This window comes from Triturus cristatus, chromosome 7 (assembly GCF_964204655.1).
Source record: "Triturus cristatus chromosome 7, aTriCri1.1, whole genome shotgun sequence".
Classification (NCBI taxonomy): Eukaryota; Metazoa; Chordata; class Amphibia; order Caudata; family Salamandridae; genus Triturus; species Triturus cristatus.
In genome coordinates, this window is record NC_140590.1 from 1,413,006,157 (window position 1) to 1,413,026,362 (window position 20,206).

The following is a 20,206-nucleotide window of genomic DNA, read 5'->3' on the forward strand; positions in this document are numbered from 1 at the left end:
TCCCCCAATCAGCACCTGGAATGCCGTCATGCACGCCCTGGTCACAAACAAGCTGGACTACAGGACCACCCTCTATGCTGGGATCTACAAAAACTCACCAGAAAACTGCAGACCAGCACAGAACCCAGCAGCCAGAATCACTCTCAACCTCCCGTGCACCACTCACATCTCATCACACCTGAAAGAGCTCCACTGACTCCCCATTCACAAATTAGCATTACACGACATAACAAGCAGACTTCATTCTTAACACACTGCATTCTACGTGTTTCGCCTTTTTTGTCCTGCCTTTTCCAATGATAAATCTTGACATGTTTGACAGCAGTTTAGCAGAGGAAACAGCGAGGGTGTGATAATTATCACACAAATCATAATTCCGACCTCTGTGCAAACATGTTTGCCTAATTATAAGGGCCCCAGTGTCCTGTACAATAATTTTCGCACAGGATAAAACCGACACTGAGGTGATTTTATCATGTGAGGTAATTAATGGCCTATAACAACATCGGTCCGTAAAATGGGCATTCCATGTTAATTGTTGGGCTTACTGCACCAAAATCTGCATATCTCGCTGTTGTACGGTAATTTCGGCAAGTTTGGGCTGTTATTATGTATTCGAAGATGCGCATTTTATTACGAAAGACACTCTTACTGGGTGTAATAAAATCTCCACAACGCATAATTCCTGTCCGGGCGGCAACAGAAATTACGCACATACCACAATTTTTCGCGCCATTGTAAATGAGGCACTAAGAGACGCACATATGGGCACAAAAAACTGCTGCTTTTAGCTTTAGCAGCGAAAGCAAGTTTTATGACACAGAAAGGCGGAGAGGGGTTTTATTCAACAGCCCCCATATTTTCTCTCTCTGGATAGCACACAGTCAGCTCGCTGCTGAACAATCCCGGGCCTGTGCTGCTAGACTGAGAAAGCCACAGATTTGACTTGGCCCTGAGCGGAGAGACGTCATGAATTCCTGCGCGTGGAGTTTGCAGGAAAGCCCTCGGCCCGCGAGATGGAGCCGCTCCAAGGGTTTCCATGGCAAAGGGATAAACAGGAGGAAACAGTGAGGGAATCCCGTTATTTTACAGCATTCTGACTATAAACACTCAACGCGGGGAAGGAAGTGGCCTTTCCCTCTCTAGTAAGGTAGCTCGCGCACTGCAGGACCCGGATCAGTCCATGTAGCTCTCAGGGCACGCCGGGTGCCCCTTCGCGTGTCCCGGGTTGAAGGGAGGCGCTTCTATGCGGTAAGAGGCCGACTGCTGAATATGGTTCAAAGAAGATTTCCTTTTTCTTGCCTTTGAAGCCTTTTATCACAAATGCACAGAGAAGCTGCCTGCAGGTTGGTGCCCTACCATCATCTCAACATGCGCTCCATGGATCAAGGTATGACTTTGCTAAATACTTCTAGAAGCTATCACAGGTGCTGGCTTGCCACTTTATTGCATGACTGTCACGTGGTGCATGTCTACGGACATTTTATTTCAAGGGGTACTGAAGCCATAGCCTATTTTAAAAATATGTTGAATATTTATTTTAACGTGTGTTTATCAAGAGTATCTGAAAAATATTTATTGATTATTTAAATATTAGCTTTAGAAAAATCAATTGTACCTGGTTGCTCCATCCATCCATCGGTTTATCCACCTCTTCATCCACTCATTGAGCATCAGTGCATGCATTTATCATACAACCTATTCATCTTTCAGTCAATACATCAATACGTCCATCCACCCATTCATCCCTACCACTCTAGTCCATGCATCCGTCCATTCATCCATACTATACAACCCCATCTATTCTTCTTTATATCCATTCATTCATACTACATTATTCCACCCTTCGATAATTTCTTATATTCATTAATTGAACCCATTTTTACATCCACCGTTCCTGCTTTTTGCATTTCCAAATCCTTAATGTATGCACCCATCGCCTGGCAGTCTGTCTATTCTCTCTCTCACCCCGTCTGTCTCATAAAAGCACACTTGCTCACGCTATTTCCTCCCCAGCTGTCTCTTTCCTCTTCTTTTCTCTCTCTCCATGTCTTTATTCCCCTTTTCAGTATTACAGCCCCTTATATTTGCTCCTTCTTTCGTCATTCTCTCTGTCCTATATCATGTTATTCAACATTATAAAACCAGGTGAACGTTTTCGAGTGTGAATAGTTCAGTGTAAAACTTGGTTTGTTGACAGACCCTTCTTGTAGCTGATCGTCCTGTGCACACAGCTGAGCTGTAATGACATACATCTATATTGATTTTTGTTTGTGGGTCAGTGGGTCTTTCTGCCAGTCAGCTTCGTATCTTGGCTGTGAGTGTAACACAATGTAATGGATATTTCACAGGTGCGTCCTCTTACACATCAACCATTTACAGTGCAAACGTTTAAATAAAGGACTCCGCGTTACGCACTAAAAGCGTTTGCTTCATTTCCCCTAGTGACAAAATGCCCAAGGCTTGAACGTCTCAGGGGCGTGGCGTAGCTGTCAGTCACTGAGGCGAGCATGAATGGAGGTTGCTTGCGCGCGAGGCAGGGTCAGTTTGCAGCAGGAGAGCCCCAGGTTCTCAGAGACACTCCCACCATTTCGAAAGGCACCCTCTTGATATTACACGTGACCGAGACCGCCTTCCCTATGCTTTTCTTCAGGTTTTACAATTTTATCATAGAAATGAGAATTGCCTGTAAACTGAAGAGTTCGTGTTAGCTGGAGAACATTAGATCATTCCTGGTGGGTAGTGAGTGACTATAAACCGTGGCACCACCCTTCGTAAAGACGTCAGAGTCTTGATTTTTTTTTAAATAAGGGTGCAGCAAGCGTTAAACCACATAACTAATGCTTTCCGTTCTAGAATATTCTGTATCCCTTCAGTACTTTCTAAAAAGCTCACATATTTTCCATGGTGTATTGGGGGCAAGAATGAATTATTATTGTGTTCTTCAGGGTTTTAAGTGGGATTAAATAACTGGAGGGTCTCTCAAAGGGGCGTGTCCAATGTAATTTAGGGCGTGGCTTAAAAGCACAGAAACTGAAAATCTAAACTTAGTTTAGTGTGCCACTCCAATGGTATTTTTCTTCTTCTGTCATTACATCCAGATATATAACGAAGCAAGTAAAATTACACTTAAAACAAGCCAGCGCCGTTGGTTTTGTCAATGGTTGTTAGCTGCATAAGCTAATTAAGCAACAACCATGCCTTCGTAATATAGCATTTTGAAAATGCTTCAGTTCTGAAATGGTGGGACTGTGAAAGAACTCTAAACGAGTCTCTTTAAAGTTACATCAAAGGCAGAGAAGGGTGGCACTGTTGCAGAGTTTAGATGTATTTTTTTCATGGTGAGGCCAAAAAGGGAGCGCCCGACAGGGACCCGTCTCAGCACCTGCTTTTAAGAACTGCCGGTGCTGAGCACCGGCAAGACCCAGCCCACTTAAAGCTCTGATGTTCTTTAAAAGTATTAGGGGCATATTATCAAGAAACGGCTTTAAAATTATCGCCTCTTTAGCGGCAGAAAAACTGCCGCTAAAGCGGCGATAATGGGCTTGATAATATGCCCTTGTGAATTCCAATATAAGCCCATGTTCTGGTGTCAACATAGGCTTCTATTGGAATTCTCTACAGATTATTATCAAGCCCATTATCGCCGCATTAGCGGCAGTTTTCTGCCGCTAAAGCGGCGATAATTTTAAAGCAGTGCTTGATAATATGCCCCCATGTTTTCATATTTTTTAGCTTAAGAATGTTGATGTGTGGGAAAATGCTAATTGCTTTATCTACTATTTAGACAGCTGTATTTTACATCAGTAAATTGCTAGACACACATTCTTTGACAATAGCCAGCTGGGCATAGCTATCCCTGCGTGCAGCAGGCGCAGTGGCACTGGGTCCAGTGGCTTAAGGGGTCTACTGAACTGTGAACTCTATTGCAGCCATTCACTACCCAACAAGGGTGCCAGGGATTGCACGAGGGCTATTGGCACCTTTGCTCTGCCGCGGGTGGTCGTGGTGGCGGAAGTCTGCACATGAGCCCATTCTGCATGTCTCTGGCTCTCTCTTCGTTCCCTCCTTTCCTTTACCATACTCTAAATACATCTCCAGCCACCTGTAAGATTTATGACACCATTGCTGATAAAAGTGCCTGCCGTGTGTTAAAGTCCATTTCACCAGTTCTAAATGGATTCGACCTGGTCCAATTAATGCATACGGTTTTGGGGATTTGTAGTATACATGTCCATTGGACAAAATAATATAAGCAGGGTGGCTTGAATTATACGGCAGGAGAGGACTAAACTGAGCCACAAGGTTGATTTGATTATGTGACAAAAAAATGCAAATTATGCGGCGTAATATAGCACATTTTATAGTCATACAGTTTTATTTTATTTTTAATTTTTACACATTCTAAAATGGTCTGGGCAAATGTTTCACCTCATCAGTGTCAGTTTATCACCCAAATATAGCAATAAGCAACAGAAAGGTGACCTGTCAACCTTTGCAAAGGGTCTCCCACTTTGCTGCAACACTGGGAGCCGCATTTTTAGTAACTTTTGAATCGTTTGAGCTAGAAACTATTTTTTTGTTAAAATCTGCAGATTATGCAGCAGATAATGGATTATGTGGCGCTTGGGGAACTTCCAAAATTATGCAGCAACTTTAAAATCACATAATTGCAGTGGCCCTGCATATACCTCACAGAGACACAATGAAAATACCAAATGAAACAGTGACACATTAGGCATCAATGGCAAAATCACGATGGGAACTGAATGATCTAGAATTTTCTCCCAGTTGCTCCAAATTGATGTCTAATCCCCCTTTACAACAGAAACTGGATCCAGCTAAACCTACAATTTTTAATTGGGAATGTTGTGAGCGTGCAGAGCTAGGAATTTTACTGAGCCCATGTGTGATCCAGTTCATGTTTTTTCTTTGCATTCTGGGATTTGCAGTCCTCTCGATTCCATTACAAAATAAAGACTACAAATGGCAGATAAGTTTGCCAAAACCTGGACTCGATGCACATGGGAATCTTGAGAGCCCTGTGAGTGATAACTTGTTCGAGTGACTTAACTGGCATTTGCTATTTTCATGTTTGCTACATATTCTCTCAATGAAATGCTCAAAACTAGATTGCAAGGTGCTAGCTCTTCGGAAAAGTTATAAGGGAAAACGTCAAACCAATAGAATGTCTTCTCATGCAAGATCCGAGCTCTGGGATGTGGCAGTTACAATGTAAGCAGTAGCTGCTCCTGGAGGTAGTGCTGCGTGGCAGTGAGGCGGGGTGGGGGAGGGGCGGGGTGGGGGAGGGGCAGGGTGGGGGTAGTAAACTCCGGCATACGTCTGAACGGAGATAAGTACATAAATAAATAAAATGAATGACACTGTGCACGCTGCAACGCCAAATGGCGATGGAGCGAGCGCAATGTAATTCGTTTTATTTATTTATTTATGTACTTACCTCCGTTCGGCAGTATGCCATAGTTTACTACCCCCCACCCTGCCCCTCCCTCGCCCCACCCCACTGCCCCACAGTACTCCCTCCAGGAGCCGCTACTGAATGTAAGAACACCTTTTCGACTGGTTTCCTTCCAAAGGTTCCTTCAAACACATTGGGCCCAATCTAGGGACTTTTGGAGATTCTAAATAATTTCACTTTGACAAGAAAACAGAGTAAAGTTTGTAAATGAACACAAACTCACAAGTTTTGCGAGCATTCCTAATTGCTTGAGGCAAACCGTGCCCTTTTCCTCCTACAACTATCCCTTTCCTAGGATTTACTACTGTATAATTTTACACAGTTGTGGCAGAATCAAATCATTTACGACATTTGTAGATAGTTGACATGTGTAAGTGGAGTCATGATCAGCATAAACATAGGTTCACATGCATAAAATATTTCGAGAGTTTTGCTCCTTGTCTTCAAGACCTTCCTCACTCCCAATTTCTAACTCTTTTTTTCTTCAGGAGTAACCTAACATACCTGACTCTTATTCTCACCCATTGGACTCTATTCACATAAATATGTTAAATGTACTGATGGCTCAGAGTACACACTGTTCAAATACAACAGTGCTTCTTCAGTGAGTTGTAATTCAAGATGGCACTTATTGAGAGTTGTAATTCAAGATGGCACTTATTGAGTTTATGCATCTGGTGAAGTCTCATGTAAATAGTGCTGATTTTTCACTCCTTTAGGACAATGTAGAAATTAAAAATGGCAGCTTGGGTTGGCTGCCCTTAAGTGGTAGATGCCACTCTTTTATGTGCGCTTCGCAGAGGGAAAGTTAAGAAATGTATTTAGAGCTCTTAACTTTCTCTTTTATATATTTAGAGAAAATTGACTCAAATTCTAGCCGGCGCCACCTCCATCTGCTCTAGTCATAAAGGGTGGTGTTTGTTGCACATTTACACATAGGTATAAAAATATCACTCATAATGCACAAAAAAGTGTATTTAAACAGTATGTTGCATATACTTTTACAGACCTGTCAACTCACCCGGTGCCACCTTGTGTCATACAAGATCGGCTCCCTTCCCAGGGTCACCCAGCGAGGAGACAAAATCACATTTTTCATGGAACGCGAACTGGAAACCACAGAACAGCGTGGATTTCCAGCTTGTTTTTTCAGATTGTGAACTACCAATGTCCATTAAAGGATGTGAAAACAAAGCAGGGCGTTGGTGGTAGCCTCACCGATCCATTGTTTTTTCTTTTTTTCGAGGATGGTGAAGGGTTTGGTGGAGGTTAAAGTGCCTCTTAGGTAGTTCTTGGCACAAAGACCCGCCCCTTCCAAGACCCTGTCCCCTTCTCACACATTAAAATATATTTTCAATTGGACAGGTCTGCTTTTACTACCAGCTACAACCTCCTGATCATTGCAAGTCCATAACTCAGCTCCACCCAGTGCTTAATTTGTAAAACAAAAAAGTGGATAGCCCAAATGTTTCTTAGGACACTGTGGCTGGGGTTTGCTGAATACCAAGTCTGTCTAGTGATAATTCCGTTTTATACGTCTTTCTTCCACCACCCTACACTTCCTGTCTCTTTAGCATATCATTTTAGGTTTTTTCTTTCTCTTTTTCCTTTTTTTGTCTTATTTGGCTTTCTCTTACTTGTTCTGTGTAAAAGTTTGATGGTGACTAATAATGCCCTGGGCTCCAAATATAGGTGTTGATGCCCGACACATGCAACCACCTGACAAATTAAGCTCTGACCCAACTTTTATCAACAATAGTGCAAACGCAGTTGTAGATACAATTTGGGCATGTGGTGGCAAAAAAGATTTGTTCTTTCACTCATGTTTTTTTAATTTTTGTTTAACTGATGGAAGAAAAATATTTATGTTTATATAAATAAAAAAGTTGTGTTTTATATACAGTGGAAAATGAATTGAATAATAAAATGAATTATAAACACAAAGGGATATCGAACTGATCTGTACAACAATGGGTAGCCCATAGAGCTATTGGTCGCCGGCAGTAAAACATATAGGTTGGGTGGGAGTCCCTTTCAATTATTCAGTTTGTTTTATTTCCCCCTGCTCCCAGACCTACAAGTGAACCCTGGGGTAGGGGGACCTTTTTCTCTGGAATCAATTGTGGTGGCAATTACCCCAGGACCTAATTATTCTGTCAATATTAGCTTAAACTTCCAGAGGGGCAAATATTCCGTGGGCATTAACATCCCTCTTACTAAGCAGGAGCATGGACTCTCAAAAACGAACCAAGGCGGAGTAGACTCCAGTCTGCAATATGAGAATTGTCAGACTAACACAGGACTCGGATCCACTCAAAGTAGCCCTATCCTTACCTTCCTGGATAGTTTTACAAATGAGCAAGGGAGTTGTTTTACTGCACGTAAGGTTTCAGATGCAACCATCCCAAAAAGTCGAATAAATTATAAACTGATGACCTATGCCAGTTGGCGAAAGTGAATTCATTTTCTGGTATGTTATCAGTGACTGTAAGCGATGTCACAACGTTGCTAACGAAATCAAAGTTAAACAAAATATGTCTGCAGTTTAAGACTAAGGATGCAGGCTGAGTAATCAATAAACATCCGATTTTTCAGAAAGGAATAGCGTTAGCATTGACTTGCCCTACAAGTTGTTTCTATTCCTCTGTGAATTCTTAGATGAATAATATACATTTTAATAAATACAATTTTCTATCTTTGACTTGACTGTAGATGTTTGGAAAATAGCATGTACTTCATTTTAATTTAAAAAAAAAAAAAAAAAAAAGGTATTCTGCCGAATGTGGATCTTCCAACATACCCACCAGTTCCCGTGATGGAAGTCTGCACCGGAGCATTCTGTACATACCTCAGCTGGTCACATGCCTACTTCAAGTTATCTTTCACCTTCTCACTACACCACCATCCACTGATGGCCCCTTTGCTGCTTCTCCAGATGCCGTTCATTATTTTTTTATTTGCAGTCAAGTTTATTTAATTAAACATTTTATACACAAAATACAGAAATTTACAAGTGCATTGAACTGTTCCCCTTATTAAATTAAAAAATATTGTTGGGTATTGAAGCATAAAGAGTCAATTTTTCGCGTAAGCAAGCAACAAATGACGATACTAAGTTTTGCACCAGTATTGGTCTTTTTTTATTTTACTTTTTCCCATTTTACACAAGAGGAGCATTAATCAAATACAAACAGCATTAAAAACCAATTCATTATTCAAAACATCCAATTATTCAAATTTCATTCCTCATTCAATTCCCATCACTGCCTATAATTCATTACAAATCCTTCTTCTTTTCCTATAAGGCAAAAAAAAAACAATTGATCAAAAGACAATGATCAAGACTGCAGTATGGCAGTTTATGTAGCCCTTCATTATTTTTAGGGGAAATTAAAGTGAACCACTTTCGGATGGTTTTTAATGTGTCAAATGGCCTTGTATGAATGTTGGCTATTAGGTTGCTATGCTCACTGGTCAAAACAATTCTATGTATTCAATTTCTCATCTGGCTCCTTTGCTCGTGTTTCCTACTCTCTTCAATATGCCCTACCTTCAATAGCAGTAATCATTACTACTCTTAGACAAGGACATGTGTAAAAATCTTTCTACTTCACTAATCATGGCATTCCTCGTGACTCAGTCCTGGGCCTTCTTTCATTTCCATGCACATCTCTATGGGGGTACAAGTAGACCTAGACATGCTCTGGCCTTGTCACAACTCATCAGTTAGCGTGAGGCCTGTGGCCACAGTGAGCACAAGACCAGTGTGGGCTAAGCTTACTGACCCTCAGTAAGGTACCCTAATTGGGAGTATGCACCGAAACCCCTGTTCCTTCAGTTGACATCTGACTGTTGTGAGGATGTGGCCTAACAGCCAAAGTTGCTGACTTTGGAGCTGGGGAACCAGGTTCCAGTCTCGGCGTCGGCTCAGCATCCTGTGATTCTGGGCAAATCACTTAGGGGCTTATTTACAAGCCTCTTGCTCCACTTTTGTGTCATTTTTAACATGGGAAAAGTGACGTACGGGTGGCGCAAGGGGCTCGTAAATCTGCCCCTTAATATTCCTGTGCCTACCAAAAATGAATGTGTCCTTGTGTAATGTAACTGGTGCTCATGTAAAGCGCTCCAATACTTTCGGGTCGAGTTCGTGTTGTATAAAACTGCAAAAAAGTATATAGAAAATAAACTACAGTTGATGTAATATATGGCTTCTATGGTTGTTTCAGTTCAGGAATGTCAAGTAAAAAAGTGCGAATAAATTAAATCAATGCCCTGTTTTTCCACATATCTGTTGAAATAATGACTGTAAGTATTCTACTCTAATAAAATGCATTAAACTGCATTTTGCACATAGAGACAGAAGGATAAAGAATTTAAAAATGTCTTTACCTTTCATGGGATGCTGCAGAATAAATACTCAATTTCTGATTCTTTCCGATACTTCTGGCATTCATTTCTGTGCCATTACTTCTAATTTTCTGTTTTGTTCCAGTTCTTGGTGCTTAGAAGACTAGCCAAAAGGTGGCTTGAAATAATGAGATTCTCTCTACATTATATGTCCGCGATTGTACCTTAAATGCAAGAGGAAGGAGTTAAGTACATGTAGGTGTTTCCAACTTACCTCAAAGGTCAGGAAATGGACCATAAGTGTAAACCCTCATGGCTCGAGGAAGAGTGGATCATTCTCAGAAGCACCATTCATTATTGTGTGCCCTCGCAGTGGAGATGTAACAACTAATTTTAAATTGTGAAGGTGTTTTAGTATGCACTGGTCAGCAAAATACTGCAAGCTACTTGACTGGGAACCCAACACTTATTTCATATTTTTCTCTAGTCCCATGAAAGAATGTTGCAGCTGCTTACCATGTACATTTAATACCTTCTTGCTGTGGGTAGCTAGGTGGGGTCCCTTGACCAGAGGTTGAAGTGCATTAAAAAATTAATTGGAACTGTGATTCTGAATGAAATGGGGTGACATCAGTGGGGGAGTGGTCTGCCTGGTCAAAGGTGTGGCTAAAAAAACAACAAATTATTCTGCAACTATTTTGCTGGTCTTTCACCTTCAGATAACTGACTATAAACCAATGCCCACATTAAATGAAAAATAAATTCATCTTAAACTAATCAGTGCAATAACCTCTATTTGTTAATGTCTAAATTTTGGGAATTCACAAGGGGCATCTACGAGTACTATCTTTATGTCCGCATTCATTGATTTCTATAGACAAAACTTGCTTAATCTTTTAACAGTGATATTTTGACTTGTGTATGTTTGTCATTTTGGTCTTGCTGTATTCAGATAAACCTTGGCCATTTTTCTAAATTGGTGTGGACTCCTTTTTATTGTTTTTTCCCTGTGTTACTGTGAGTGTGTGTACAAATACTCTACACATTGTGTCTAAGATAAGCCAGACTGCTCGTAGCAAGCTACCCGAGGAGGTTATCTTAGCTGTGTGGCTCCCTTACCCTGACTAGAGTGAGGGTCCCTACTTGTACAGGGTACCAACCACTGCCAACTAGGGACCTCATGTCAAACATTGGTGGTCAGTGGTGAGGATACGACTTGTGTTTGTACTTTACCTACAGTGATTGGTGTACACTACTCCATATCGCAGACCATTACGCACCAGCATACTGTTTTCTCCTTTTTCTCTCAACTGATCATTTTTCTAAATGTAATCCTGCTTCATCTGGATCAACTTGGAACTCTGTGTGGTTGTTGCACAGTTGAGACCTTGACAGATGGAAGTTATCTTCTGGCACCTAAACATTAATGAGCGGAGAGTTTTCTGAAAGGATAGGGGACTGGCTGTGAAGAGGTGATCCACAAGACGGGATCTTGAGACAGCCCTGTAATGTTATGAGGAAACACACTGGGTAGCAACACTATCAGATAACTCTGGGGAGGACTCTGAGGTGGAGGACCCCTCTGGAAGTCTAAAGGATGTAAGGCCTTGGAACCTCCTGGAGGATCCCTAGTCAGAGTCCCAAGAGGGCAGTGGCCCTAAGATGGAGGCAGAGGAGAAGAAAAAGGATTCTGCAGACGCTCCAGAGGAGAGAGGGGAGCACACAGAGAGGGAGTCCCCTTCTGGATATACTGCTGGGAGCAGTATCTCCTCACACATCCTGTCCCCTGAGGAACTCAAGGACAGACTGGCTGAGCGGGACCTGCAGCTGCAGCTGGCTCCACTAGCTGCAGAAGAGAGAAAAGCTGAGGCTGACAAAGCCTTAGCAGAGGAGAGGAGGCCTGAGGCAGAGAGAGCCTTAGTCAAGGAAAAGGAAATGATTTCAGCTCATGAGCTGAAGTTGAGTGAGCTGGAATCAGAAGCCATGTCCAGTACTGAACAAAAAGTCCACATACCCAGAGACTTGGTGCCTGACTTCAAGGAGGGGGATGACATCTAGCAGGGGGTTCAGGTATAGGTAGCTCCAGAGGTGTGAAGGGTCCCTGAGGAGAATTGAGGAACTGGCCCATGGAGTTATATTACTGCTAGTGGGAGGAACACTATTGGATCTCGATGGAAGTGACACGGAGAGGTATACCCCCATGGTGGAAACCCTGGTAGAGGAGTATGAAGTCACCGCTGAAGCGTGGGGGTTAAGTTTCAGGGGCAGTCTGATACTTTCTCACCAGTCTTGGGAGGATGATATTGAGTTACTTTTTAAAGGAACATGAGGGTTGGGTGAAGGGTAGTATGGTGAACACGTGAGGGGCTGTACAGTTTGATTGCTCGAGAGCAGATGTACAGTCACGGTTTTCCAGAGCTATGCATGGTAGAGTGCGAGTTCTCTGACCAGAGGGAACTTGCACTGGAAGCAGACCTCCGGGTCCATGCCAGAGTATCTGGGATGGCATTGGGGAGTAATCCCAAGGAGGGTGGCTAAGGTTTTCCACATCAGAGTAAGGGTGAGGTTCGTAGTAGCCCAGTCAGGTCCAAGTGTAGTGGGTTGGATATAGTGTCCCATGTCCCTTCTCAGAGTAGAGGGAGGGGTGGGGGTGGGCAGAGGCCCAAGGTGCCAAATACCCAGTCCCGGAGCCTGGATGGTACCCAAAGGGGTCATCAGGAGGGACGCCTAGACTGTACAAGGAGCCTTCCAAGCTCTGGGACCCGCCAGTTCTGGTGTCTGGCAGTACTACTCTGGAGAGGAGGGTGCAAAAGTCCAGATGGAGGGGTAAGGGGAGAGACACTTCACAGCGGGAGGACCAGTGAGTCAGGGGTTGCCAGCTCTGAGATCAGAGCAGCCCAGGACCGACCCTGGTGATGCCACTTCTGGCTTGGGAGGACTCCATGCTCTGTCAGATGGACAGTGGTCGGGAGGCCTTTGCCAGGCAGACTTTCGCACAACACTTACAGTGTTTCAATTGGGGGGGGGGGGGGGTTGTTGCACTTTCTTGGAGGTCCTGGCTTTCCAGGCACATGCTCAGCCTGAGGGTACAGACCCTGGGTTGGGGGGACCAGTTGCAGGTTAGCACCCCTGAAATGTTGTGAGAATTGTGCAGGATGGCTGACACAAGTGCCCTGACAGTTCTGGAGTCTGGGGCTACCTCTCCACAGTGGAAGGTTCAAACCTCCAGAGGGGAGGACAGGGTGTGGGAGAGCCCACCTCTGTCTCCTGTTCAGCCTCAGGGTACAGACTCTGTGCTGAATGACCAGTCTCAGAATACCTCACCTGAACTGTTGGGAGGGAGAGTGGACAAAGGGTGCCAGTCACCTGGGGCTTCCACCCCCCACTCTGAAAAACCCCATAGATTAGAGAGTACTGGACAGCCTGAGTCCCAGCTCTTGTCATTGACAGCTGTCAGTGGCCACTGTGAGTTGCTGTCTTTGTGGACAGAGTTGCCCTTGGGTTGGAGACAGGAATCACACCCTGAGGGTGGAATGGGCCACACCACTGTGTTGGCCATGATGGTACCATCTGCCCACTGGGATACATCTGGAAGCAAAGTAAGGTTAGGCACTGCAAAGATGGGGCCCACAGGTGAGGAGAGGGATTTCCCTGGGTTAGCTTAATGTGCCCTGACAGTGTGGCCAGAGGGATCCAACTAGGGACAGAAAGGCATAGAACTGGAACATGCCTATGCTGTTGCGGGCCATGGTCCATGTTCTATCGCCCTAAGCAGAGAAGCAGAGAAGGAGAAGGTTCATTAGTGTACCCTAGCTTTAGGCTGGAAGGGGGTTGTGTTGGACCTGGGCCTTTTTGCAGGGTTATTGCCAAACGTTTTGCCTTCTTCCTCCTATCTTGTCTGACCTCTTGTTGTTGGTTTTAGGACTCTGGGCACTTTATCACTGCTAACCAGTGCTAAAGTATATGTGCACTCAGTCTAAATTGTATTGTTGATTGGTTTATCCATAATTAACAAATTTGATTTACTAGTAAGTCACTAGTAAAGTGCACGCACCGGGTATGCCCAGGGCCTGTAAATCAAATGCTAATAGTGGGCCTGCAGCACTGATTGCGCCACCCACGCGAGTAGCCCTGTAAGAGTGTCTCAGACCTACCACTGTGGTGTCTGCGCACAGTTTTAAACTGCCATGTTGACTTGGCAAGTGCACCCACTTGTCAGGCCCAAACCTTTCCTTTTACTACTTGTAAGTCCTCCCTAAAGTAGGCCCCAGTCAGCCCCATGGGCAGGGTGCAGTGTATTTAAAAGTTAGGACATGTACTGTTGTGTTTTACATGTCCTGGTAGTGAAATATTGTTCATTTTATTTTTACTACAGCAAGACCTATCCCTCCAATACGTTAGCATTGGACCTGCCTTGTAACATCTTACAAGTGCATCTTCCAACTGGGAATAGATAGAGATTTTGAGTTTGGAGTCTCTGAGCTTACTATTTAAAAATCCAACTGTTGGTGAAATTGGTTATTGAATTGTATGTTTGATAATGCCACTTTTAGAAAGTATTTTAGAAAGTGGCCCTTTTCTTCCTTAATCATTCTGTGCCACTGCCTGTCTTTAGAATATGTGTCTGGGTTAGGATGACAGTTGGGCTCTTGTGCATTCACTCTAGACAGTCACACAAAGGGAGCTGAGGTGTCCCCTTCATATCCTGATGGCCTATCACCTGACTGATGGGCCTTTCTGAGGTAGAGTGGTGGGAGGAGTTGACACTGACACCAGAATAGGGCTGTGCCTCTCCTCACACAAAGCAGTCTCTATCCCCATATAGTGTGTCTGGAGCCAGGGCAGGTAAAGACAGGGTCTTGTGCACTACACTTCAAAGGCAGTAAGGTGTATAAGTATTGGACCTCTGACAACCCAAACTCACAACACTTCTGGACAAAGGACATTCTGCCAGGAAGAAGAGGTGGATTATGTAGGAGGGACTGCCACTCTGCCTGTTGATTTGCTGTGCTGACCTGCTGCTTGCTGCCTCTGTCCTGGGAGTGAAAGGACTGAACTTTCCTTTCTGTATCCTGCTTCCAAGGTTCTCCATGGGCTTGAGTTGAGCTTGTCTCCTGATAAGAAGTCTCAGGGCCATCAAAGACTTCACCTGCCACTGACTGGGCTCTTCTGCTGAGAGTTCTGACTTGACCTGTGGTGCTAAATCCAGTTCCTGGGCCCTTGGAAATGCAACCTGGTGATCTTGAGGAGAAAATCCACGCATCAACTCCCAGTGCCTGTTTTTTTGATGCATTGCTGCACGAGATCGACGCATCGCCGCTGCCTGCGCCAAAACATGGTTCCTGCTTGATGCATCGACCACAGCCTTCACCGCAGGTCCCAGCTTGCCATTGCGTCCGAAAAATCACTACAGCATAAGTTTCGAGTACTGTGTCGCCGATGTCCATGACACCCACTCAGACTCTGACACGGCACCTGCTTAGCGCCAGTGGAATCGACGCAGGGCCTGCTTCACCACTGTCGCATCAACGCAGCGCATTTGCATTTGCGATGCATAGTTTCTGGGCGCTCAGTTTTCATCTGCACCTCACCGCAGTATGGAACCGAGGCCGCCAGTCTCGAAACCAGTAAGGAACTGACACATCACCCCGGAGTCTAGCAGTAAGGAATTGACACATCACCTCCCCTGTGTAGTAAGCAACCAATGCACTGCTTTGGTTTCCCGGCGCCTCACCTTCCCTGTATCTTGCCATGTCTTTGATTTTTGACGTATCTAAGGTACTTTGTGTTAAAATTAACGCATCCATTGATTTCTCTGGACCAAACTTGCTTAATCTTTCAAAAGTGATATTTTGACTTGTGTATGTTGGATGTTTGTCACTTTGGTCTTATTTTATTTAGGTAAATATTGACTATTTTTTGGTAAGCTGGTGTGGACTCCTTTTGTAGTGTTTTCACTGTGTTACTGTATAGGTGTGTGTGTGTGTGTATGTGTGTACAAATACTTTAGACATGAGATAAGCCAAGCTACCGGGGTGGGGTGAGCAGGGGTTATCGTAGCTGTGTGACTTCCTTACCCTGACTAGAGTGAGAGTCCCTACTTGTACAAGGTGCAAACCACTTCCAACTAGAGACTCTGGAGTGTATTTTAAAGCACCTTGCATCGCCGGTGCGTCACTTTTGATATAGGAAAAAGTGACATACCGTCATCGCAAGGGGCTTATAAATAAGCCCCGATGTTTCTTATATGTCACAAGAATGAAAAATGTGCTCATAAAAAGTTCCAGAATAGGGGATATGAATCGCAGAATTTCTTTACATGACATGGTACTGCAAGTGCAAATTCACAGAGTAAGCGATGCTACGAGTGTTGACCTTTTCAGATAAACCTCAATGATCTGGCCATGCTCCTTAAACAAGCAATCGGCTGGGACCTTGGAATACTGAAGTTTAAAATATACCATCTCAGAAATCTCACACAAGACCACTATTGGATTCCCAGATAGTTGTAAATTGTGAAGGATGTTTGTGTTGTACAGGTGAATCATCAGCTTGTGTGACACCACCAAACTCATTTTCTTACTTCTTCTAGCCCATAAGGAAGAATGTTGGCAGGTGAACTCTATACCACCAAGACCAATTTTCAGCAGATTTCTCTGAAATACCCATTTACCCACTGATCGACTTTGTATGATGCCAGTGAAAGATCTAAAGAAAACCGAACAATTTACCTGCTTCCATTTTGTGGTCTTGAAATAGGAAGATCCATGCAGACTCATTCCACACTACCAATAGAAAGTCTAATAAATAACAAAGAAATGCTGGGTTTGAACCAAGATAATCGTCTCTTTAGTAACTGTACACTTGTGGAGTTTGCTGATAAATGGTAAGTTTGGAAATAAATGAACATTTGGGTGATGAGAAGCATTAACAAATAAAAAGCTAGGAATTAATGGCACCAGAGCCTACTTAAGGTGGGTAAAAACTCTCCCTCTTAATGTTAGATTTTTGATGGTACTGTGCCCTCAAACACTGAATACTTCTTCAGTAAAAATAAGTGGTGATCTAAATTGAATCAACGGATATGATTTTTGCTCTGAGAGGAATAAGCAGATGATGTGCTACCTTACGAAAGGTCTCTTGATTTCCTGTAGGTATGACACACATAAGCATTATTCTCTTCTGGATATATTTCCCGACACCAATTAGTAGTCGGGAGCTGGTTTAGTCCCTAGAGAATCATGAGGTAAAATCAAACATCCAATGTCCAAGCCTGCCAGGGTACTACTACAAGAACCTGGGATTCTGCCCATTGGTTTTTGTAAATTTTTCTGTGGATGCAGGGTCAAGGAGGATTGTTATTTATATATTTCTGTTTTTGTGTTCTCTTTTAGTATTTCTGAATATGGTTCTGGTCAAGGATTTAGGATATGAGACATGCAGCCTTGCAGATGATCTCCATTTGCCGCTGCTATCAGTATTCGTTTGTAGTGGTCAATGCAGGTGCATCATAATTCTAAGTGTGAATCTGGTAGCACTGCGACACCCAGGCACTAAAAACTGAAAACCTTGGGATCTCCTGAAAAGTGACCTAAATCATTGGACTCACTGAAGTCAACTGGTGGAGTATCAGGTTGGTTATTGAGCAGTGGTATAACGTAAAATGATGGGGCCCCCTGCAGAATGGGAAGGGGGAGGCCTGAGTCTCACATATCACACAGATATCCATAGACCTGTGGCAGAATGGGGTCCTTTTAAATGATTGGGCGCTCCCTAAAGATTTGAGCGCCACAGGGGCTCTAAGGGCTTGCGTTACATCCCTGTTATTGAGTAGATAGCTTAGAATCAAAAGAAAGGGTCTGCCTTCAAAGGACTAGTAGCCTCATTCACATGGTTTCTCTTTAGGGTGCAGATATAAATATTGCTCCAAAAGTGAAGAAGAAGAGGAATTCTACTGCAGTGTCACTCCTTGTTCCAGTAATGGTAAACACTCTGGCTTTGAACCTGGGGATTTATGTTAGACATGGGAGCAGTGATAAGTGCATCCATCGTTGGGGATCCTTTCTCCATAGGTTTCAAGAGAGGGGGTTTCCTTTCCTTATGGTCACTAACAGAGACATCGCCGGCCGTAGGTTTGGAGTCCTTCAGCACAAGTGACTTTGTGGGGCTTTGTAAATACCAAAAAGGATTACGTGTCGGGGCTGCACCACAAAAATGACACAACCTTAACGCAAATTCATAGTAAAGCTTCCCCTCAGTCACAAGTAGGAGTAAAAAAAAATACCGCTTCCAGGTGTCAGGATGTGTGCTTCCGAAATCTCTGCCATCCAACAGTAGAGGAAAAGAGCTGATCACTGCTTAACTGTTTTTAGGTTGTCGCTTTAATGGTTCGATTGTGATGGTTGAGAAGAAAGGGACTCTGAAGCAGTCTTTTTGTAAACGATAGTAACCACTTTACTTCAGAGGAAGCTTAACAGTATATCATTTGTTAAAAAACACAAAAATAGTAGTCCCCTACAGTTTTTCTCTGGAGCCCTGCTCCAAGGTTGCTAAATGCCAGGATTATCAAAGGCATTTAAGTCATGATTCCACCTCGTACCTCTTTTTATCCACCATCTTACAATTTCTGTCACATTATCTTACTCTTGCAGGCATAGGCACTGGAAGTAGGGATGCTGCAGCACCCCCAAAATAATCATGCTGAAGTTCAGAAGGTGAATGAGCAATAACATGCCTTTAAATTTTTCTTTTATCTCGTCACATTTGATGTGCATTTAAAGAAAGAGGTAAAATGGCAGGCTTTAGCTTCAGACAAAAAATGCTGCTTATTCTTTTGACTGATTGGTGTTTACTTTTTCTGACAACAAAGTGAGAGGACTTTTGTAAAGTGAAATATTTGACAGTCTTACTGGGGCACAGCGACTGTGAAAGGAAAGGCTGGAGGATTGTATTCTAGCACACAACAAAATGTAAATATCTGCAAATAAACTGCACAAATATTTCAAAATATAACAGCAGATAGGAAAGCAATAATGAAGCACATTTTTCTGTAATTCTGAAGTGTGATGGAAACAAAGATTTTAATAGCATCAAAACAAATCAAGCCAGTTTCCTTGGTAATGCACAAATGATAAATATATGCTGAAACCCAATTTCCTCAAACGTCATCATTTATGCATCATATGTTTTTTATCTGTAAAACCGGAGGTCTGTGCAAATTTAGTGGTATTTAAATGGAAAATGTGCAGTCTGTAAGTGACAGTGTGCTACCCATACCTTTCTTTATTTATTAATATATTCGCTACAGTGTTGGCAACAGTGTGCTCCAAAATGCACCACCGGCTGCATGCAGCACCCATTCCACTCTACTGATCAATGGCAGTGGATTTGTTTCTACACTTATTCTTTGTGTGACGCTTTGATTTTTCGCAATCCCTATGACTTCAGTGATATAACATTGATATCAGCATCACCACTCTGAAAATTGTTTTAGTACCACTGCTTGCAGGTTCATTTTCACACCGCTTTCTCAATTTGTCACTGTTTTCATCTCGTTCTCTTCCTCCTTTTCTTTCTATTCTGCCTTTTTAGGTCTCGCCTGACCCAGCGCATGCGCTGATCTGGTGAGACTTATTGAGAGGGCTCCAAAAAGTGCTACCAGGCCAGCCTAGAGCTACAGTGCATGTGCACGGGCGCGCGCGCCGCGCTTTACCGCGATTACTTTCACTTTCGCGGCCGCTTTGATGTTTGATCGTGATCGGTATAGCCAATAGGTCTCGCTTTTGGGACCTTATAAGTATTTAGTTATGCAACTGTTGCATGGCTAAATACTTATAAGGTCCCAAAGGCGAGACCTATTGGCTATGCCAATGCTTGTTCTCTCTTGTCCTAAAGGTCAAATTCTGATGATGAAAAATAAGTTCTGGTCCCCACAAATGAGTAATCTTGCCAACCACTTTCAACCAGCACAAATGCTGTCCAGGGTAAAGTGTTCCATGTCTTGCCTAAATTAAGGTGATATGGCCATATTCAAATTACATATGTAGGCTGTTCTAAAGTTGTAGGTCAACCACAGAGAAGAGAAGAGGCGCCTGTCCAGCTGACTTTGAGTAGCATGAAGTACTCTTAAAAGCCAGGCAGTGACTAGCTCATAAGCAAAATCTTGACCGCCACAAATTGAGGTTTGTGGAGTGGACAGCACATTCCACAATGATACATAGGGGGATATTTACAAGGAAATGACGCAGTGCGGTGCTGCACGGAATTAGCGTCTTTTAAAAAAAACGCACGGAAGCGTCATACTTACAACACTACGGTGCACCCTTGTGTTCTCCCTTGCGCTACAAAAGGCTGCCTAGCATCAGCACCAACGCATACCCC

At 43.3% G+C, this 20,206-nt stretch overlaps 1 protein-coding gene across 1 annotated transcript in view; it reads left to right on the forward strand.

The window, feature by feature from the left end:
* Nucleotides 1-1,221: 1,221 nt before the first annotated feature.
* NFATC2 (nuclear factor of activated T cells 2) overlaps nucleotides 1,222-20,206 on the forward strand; it is a 312,180-nt gene continuing 293,195 nt past the window's right edge. The window contains exon 1 of the mRNA XM_085619141.1: nucleotides 1,222-1,390. Coding sequence (XP_085475267.1) covers nucleotides 1,324-1,390 — 67 coding nt within the window. The 5' untranslated portion in view covers nucleotides 1,222-1,323. The remainder of the gene's footprint in view (nucleotides 1,391-20,206) is intronic.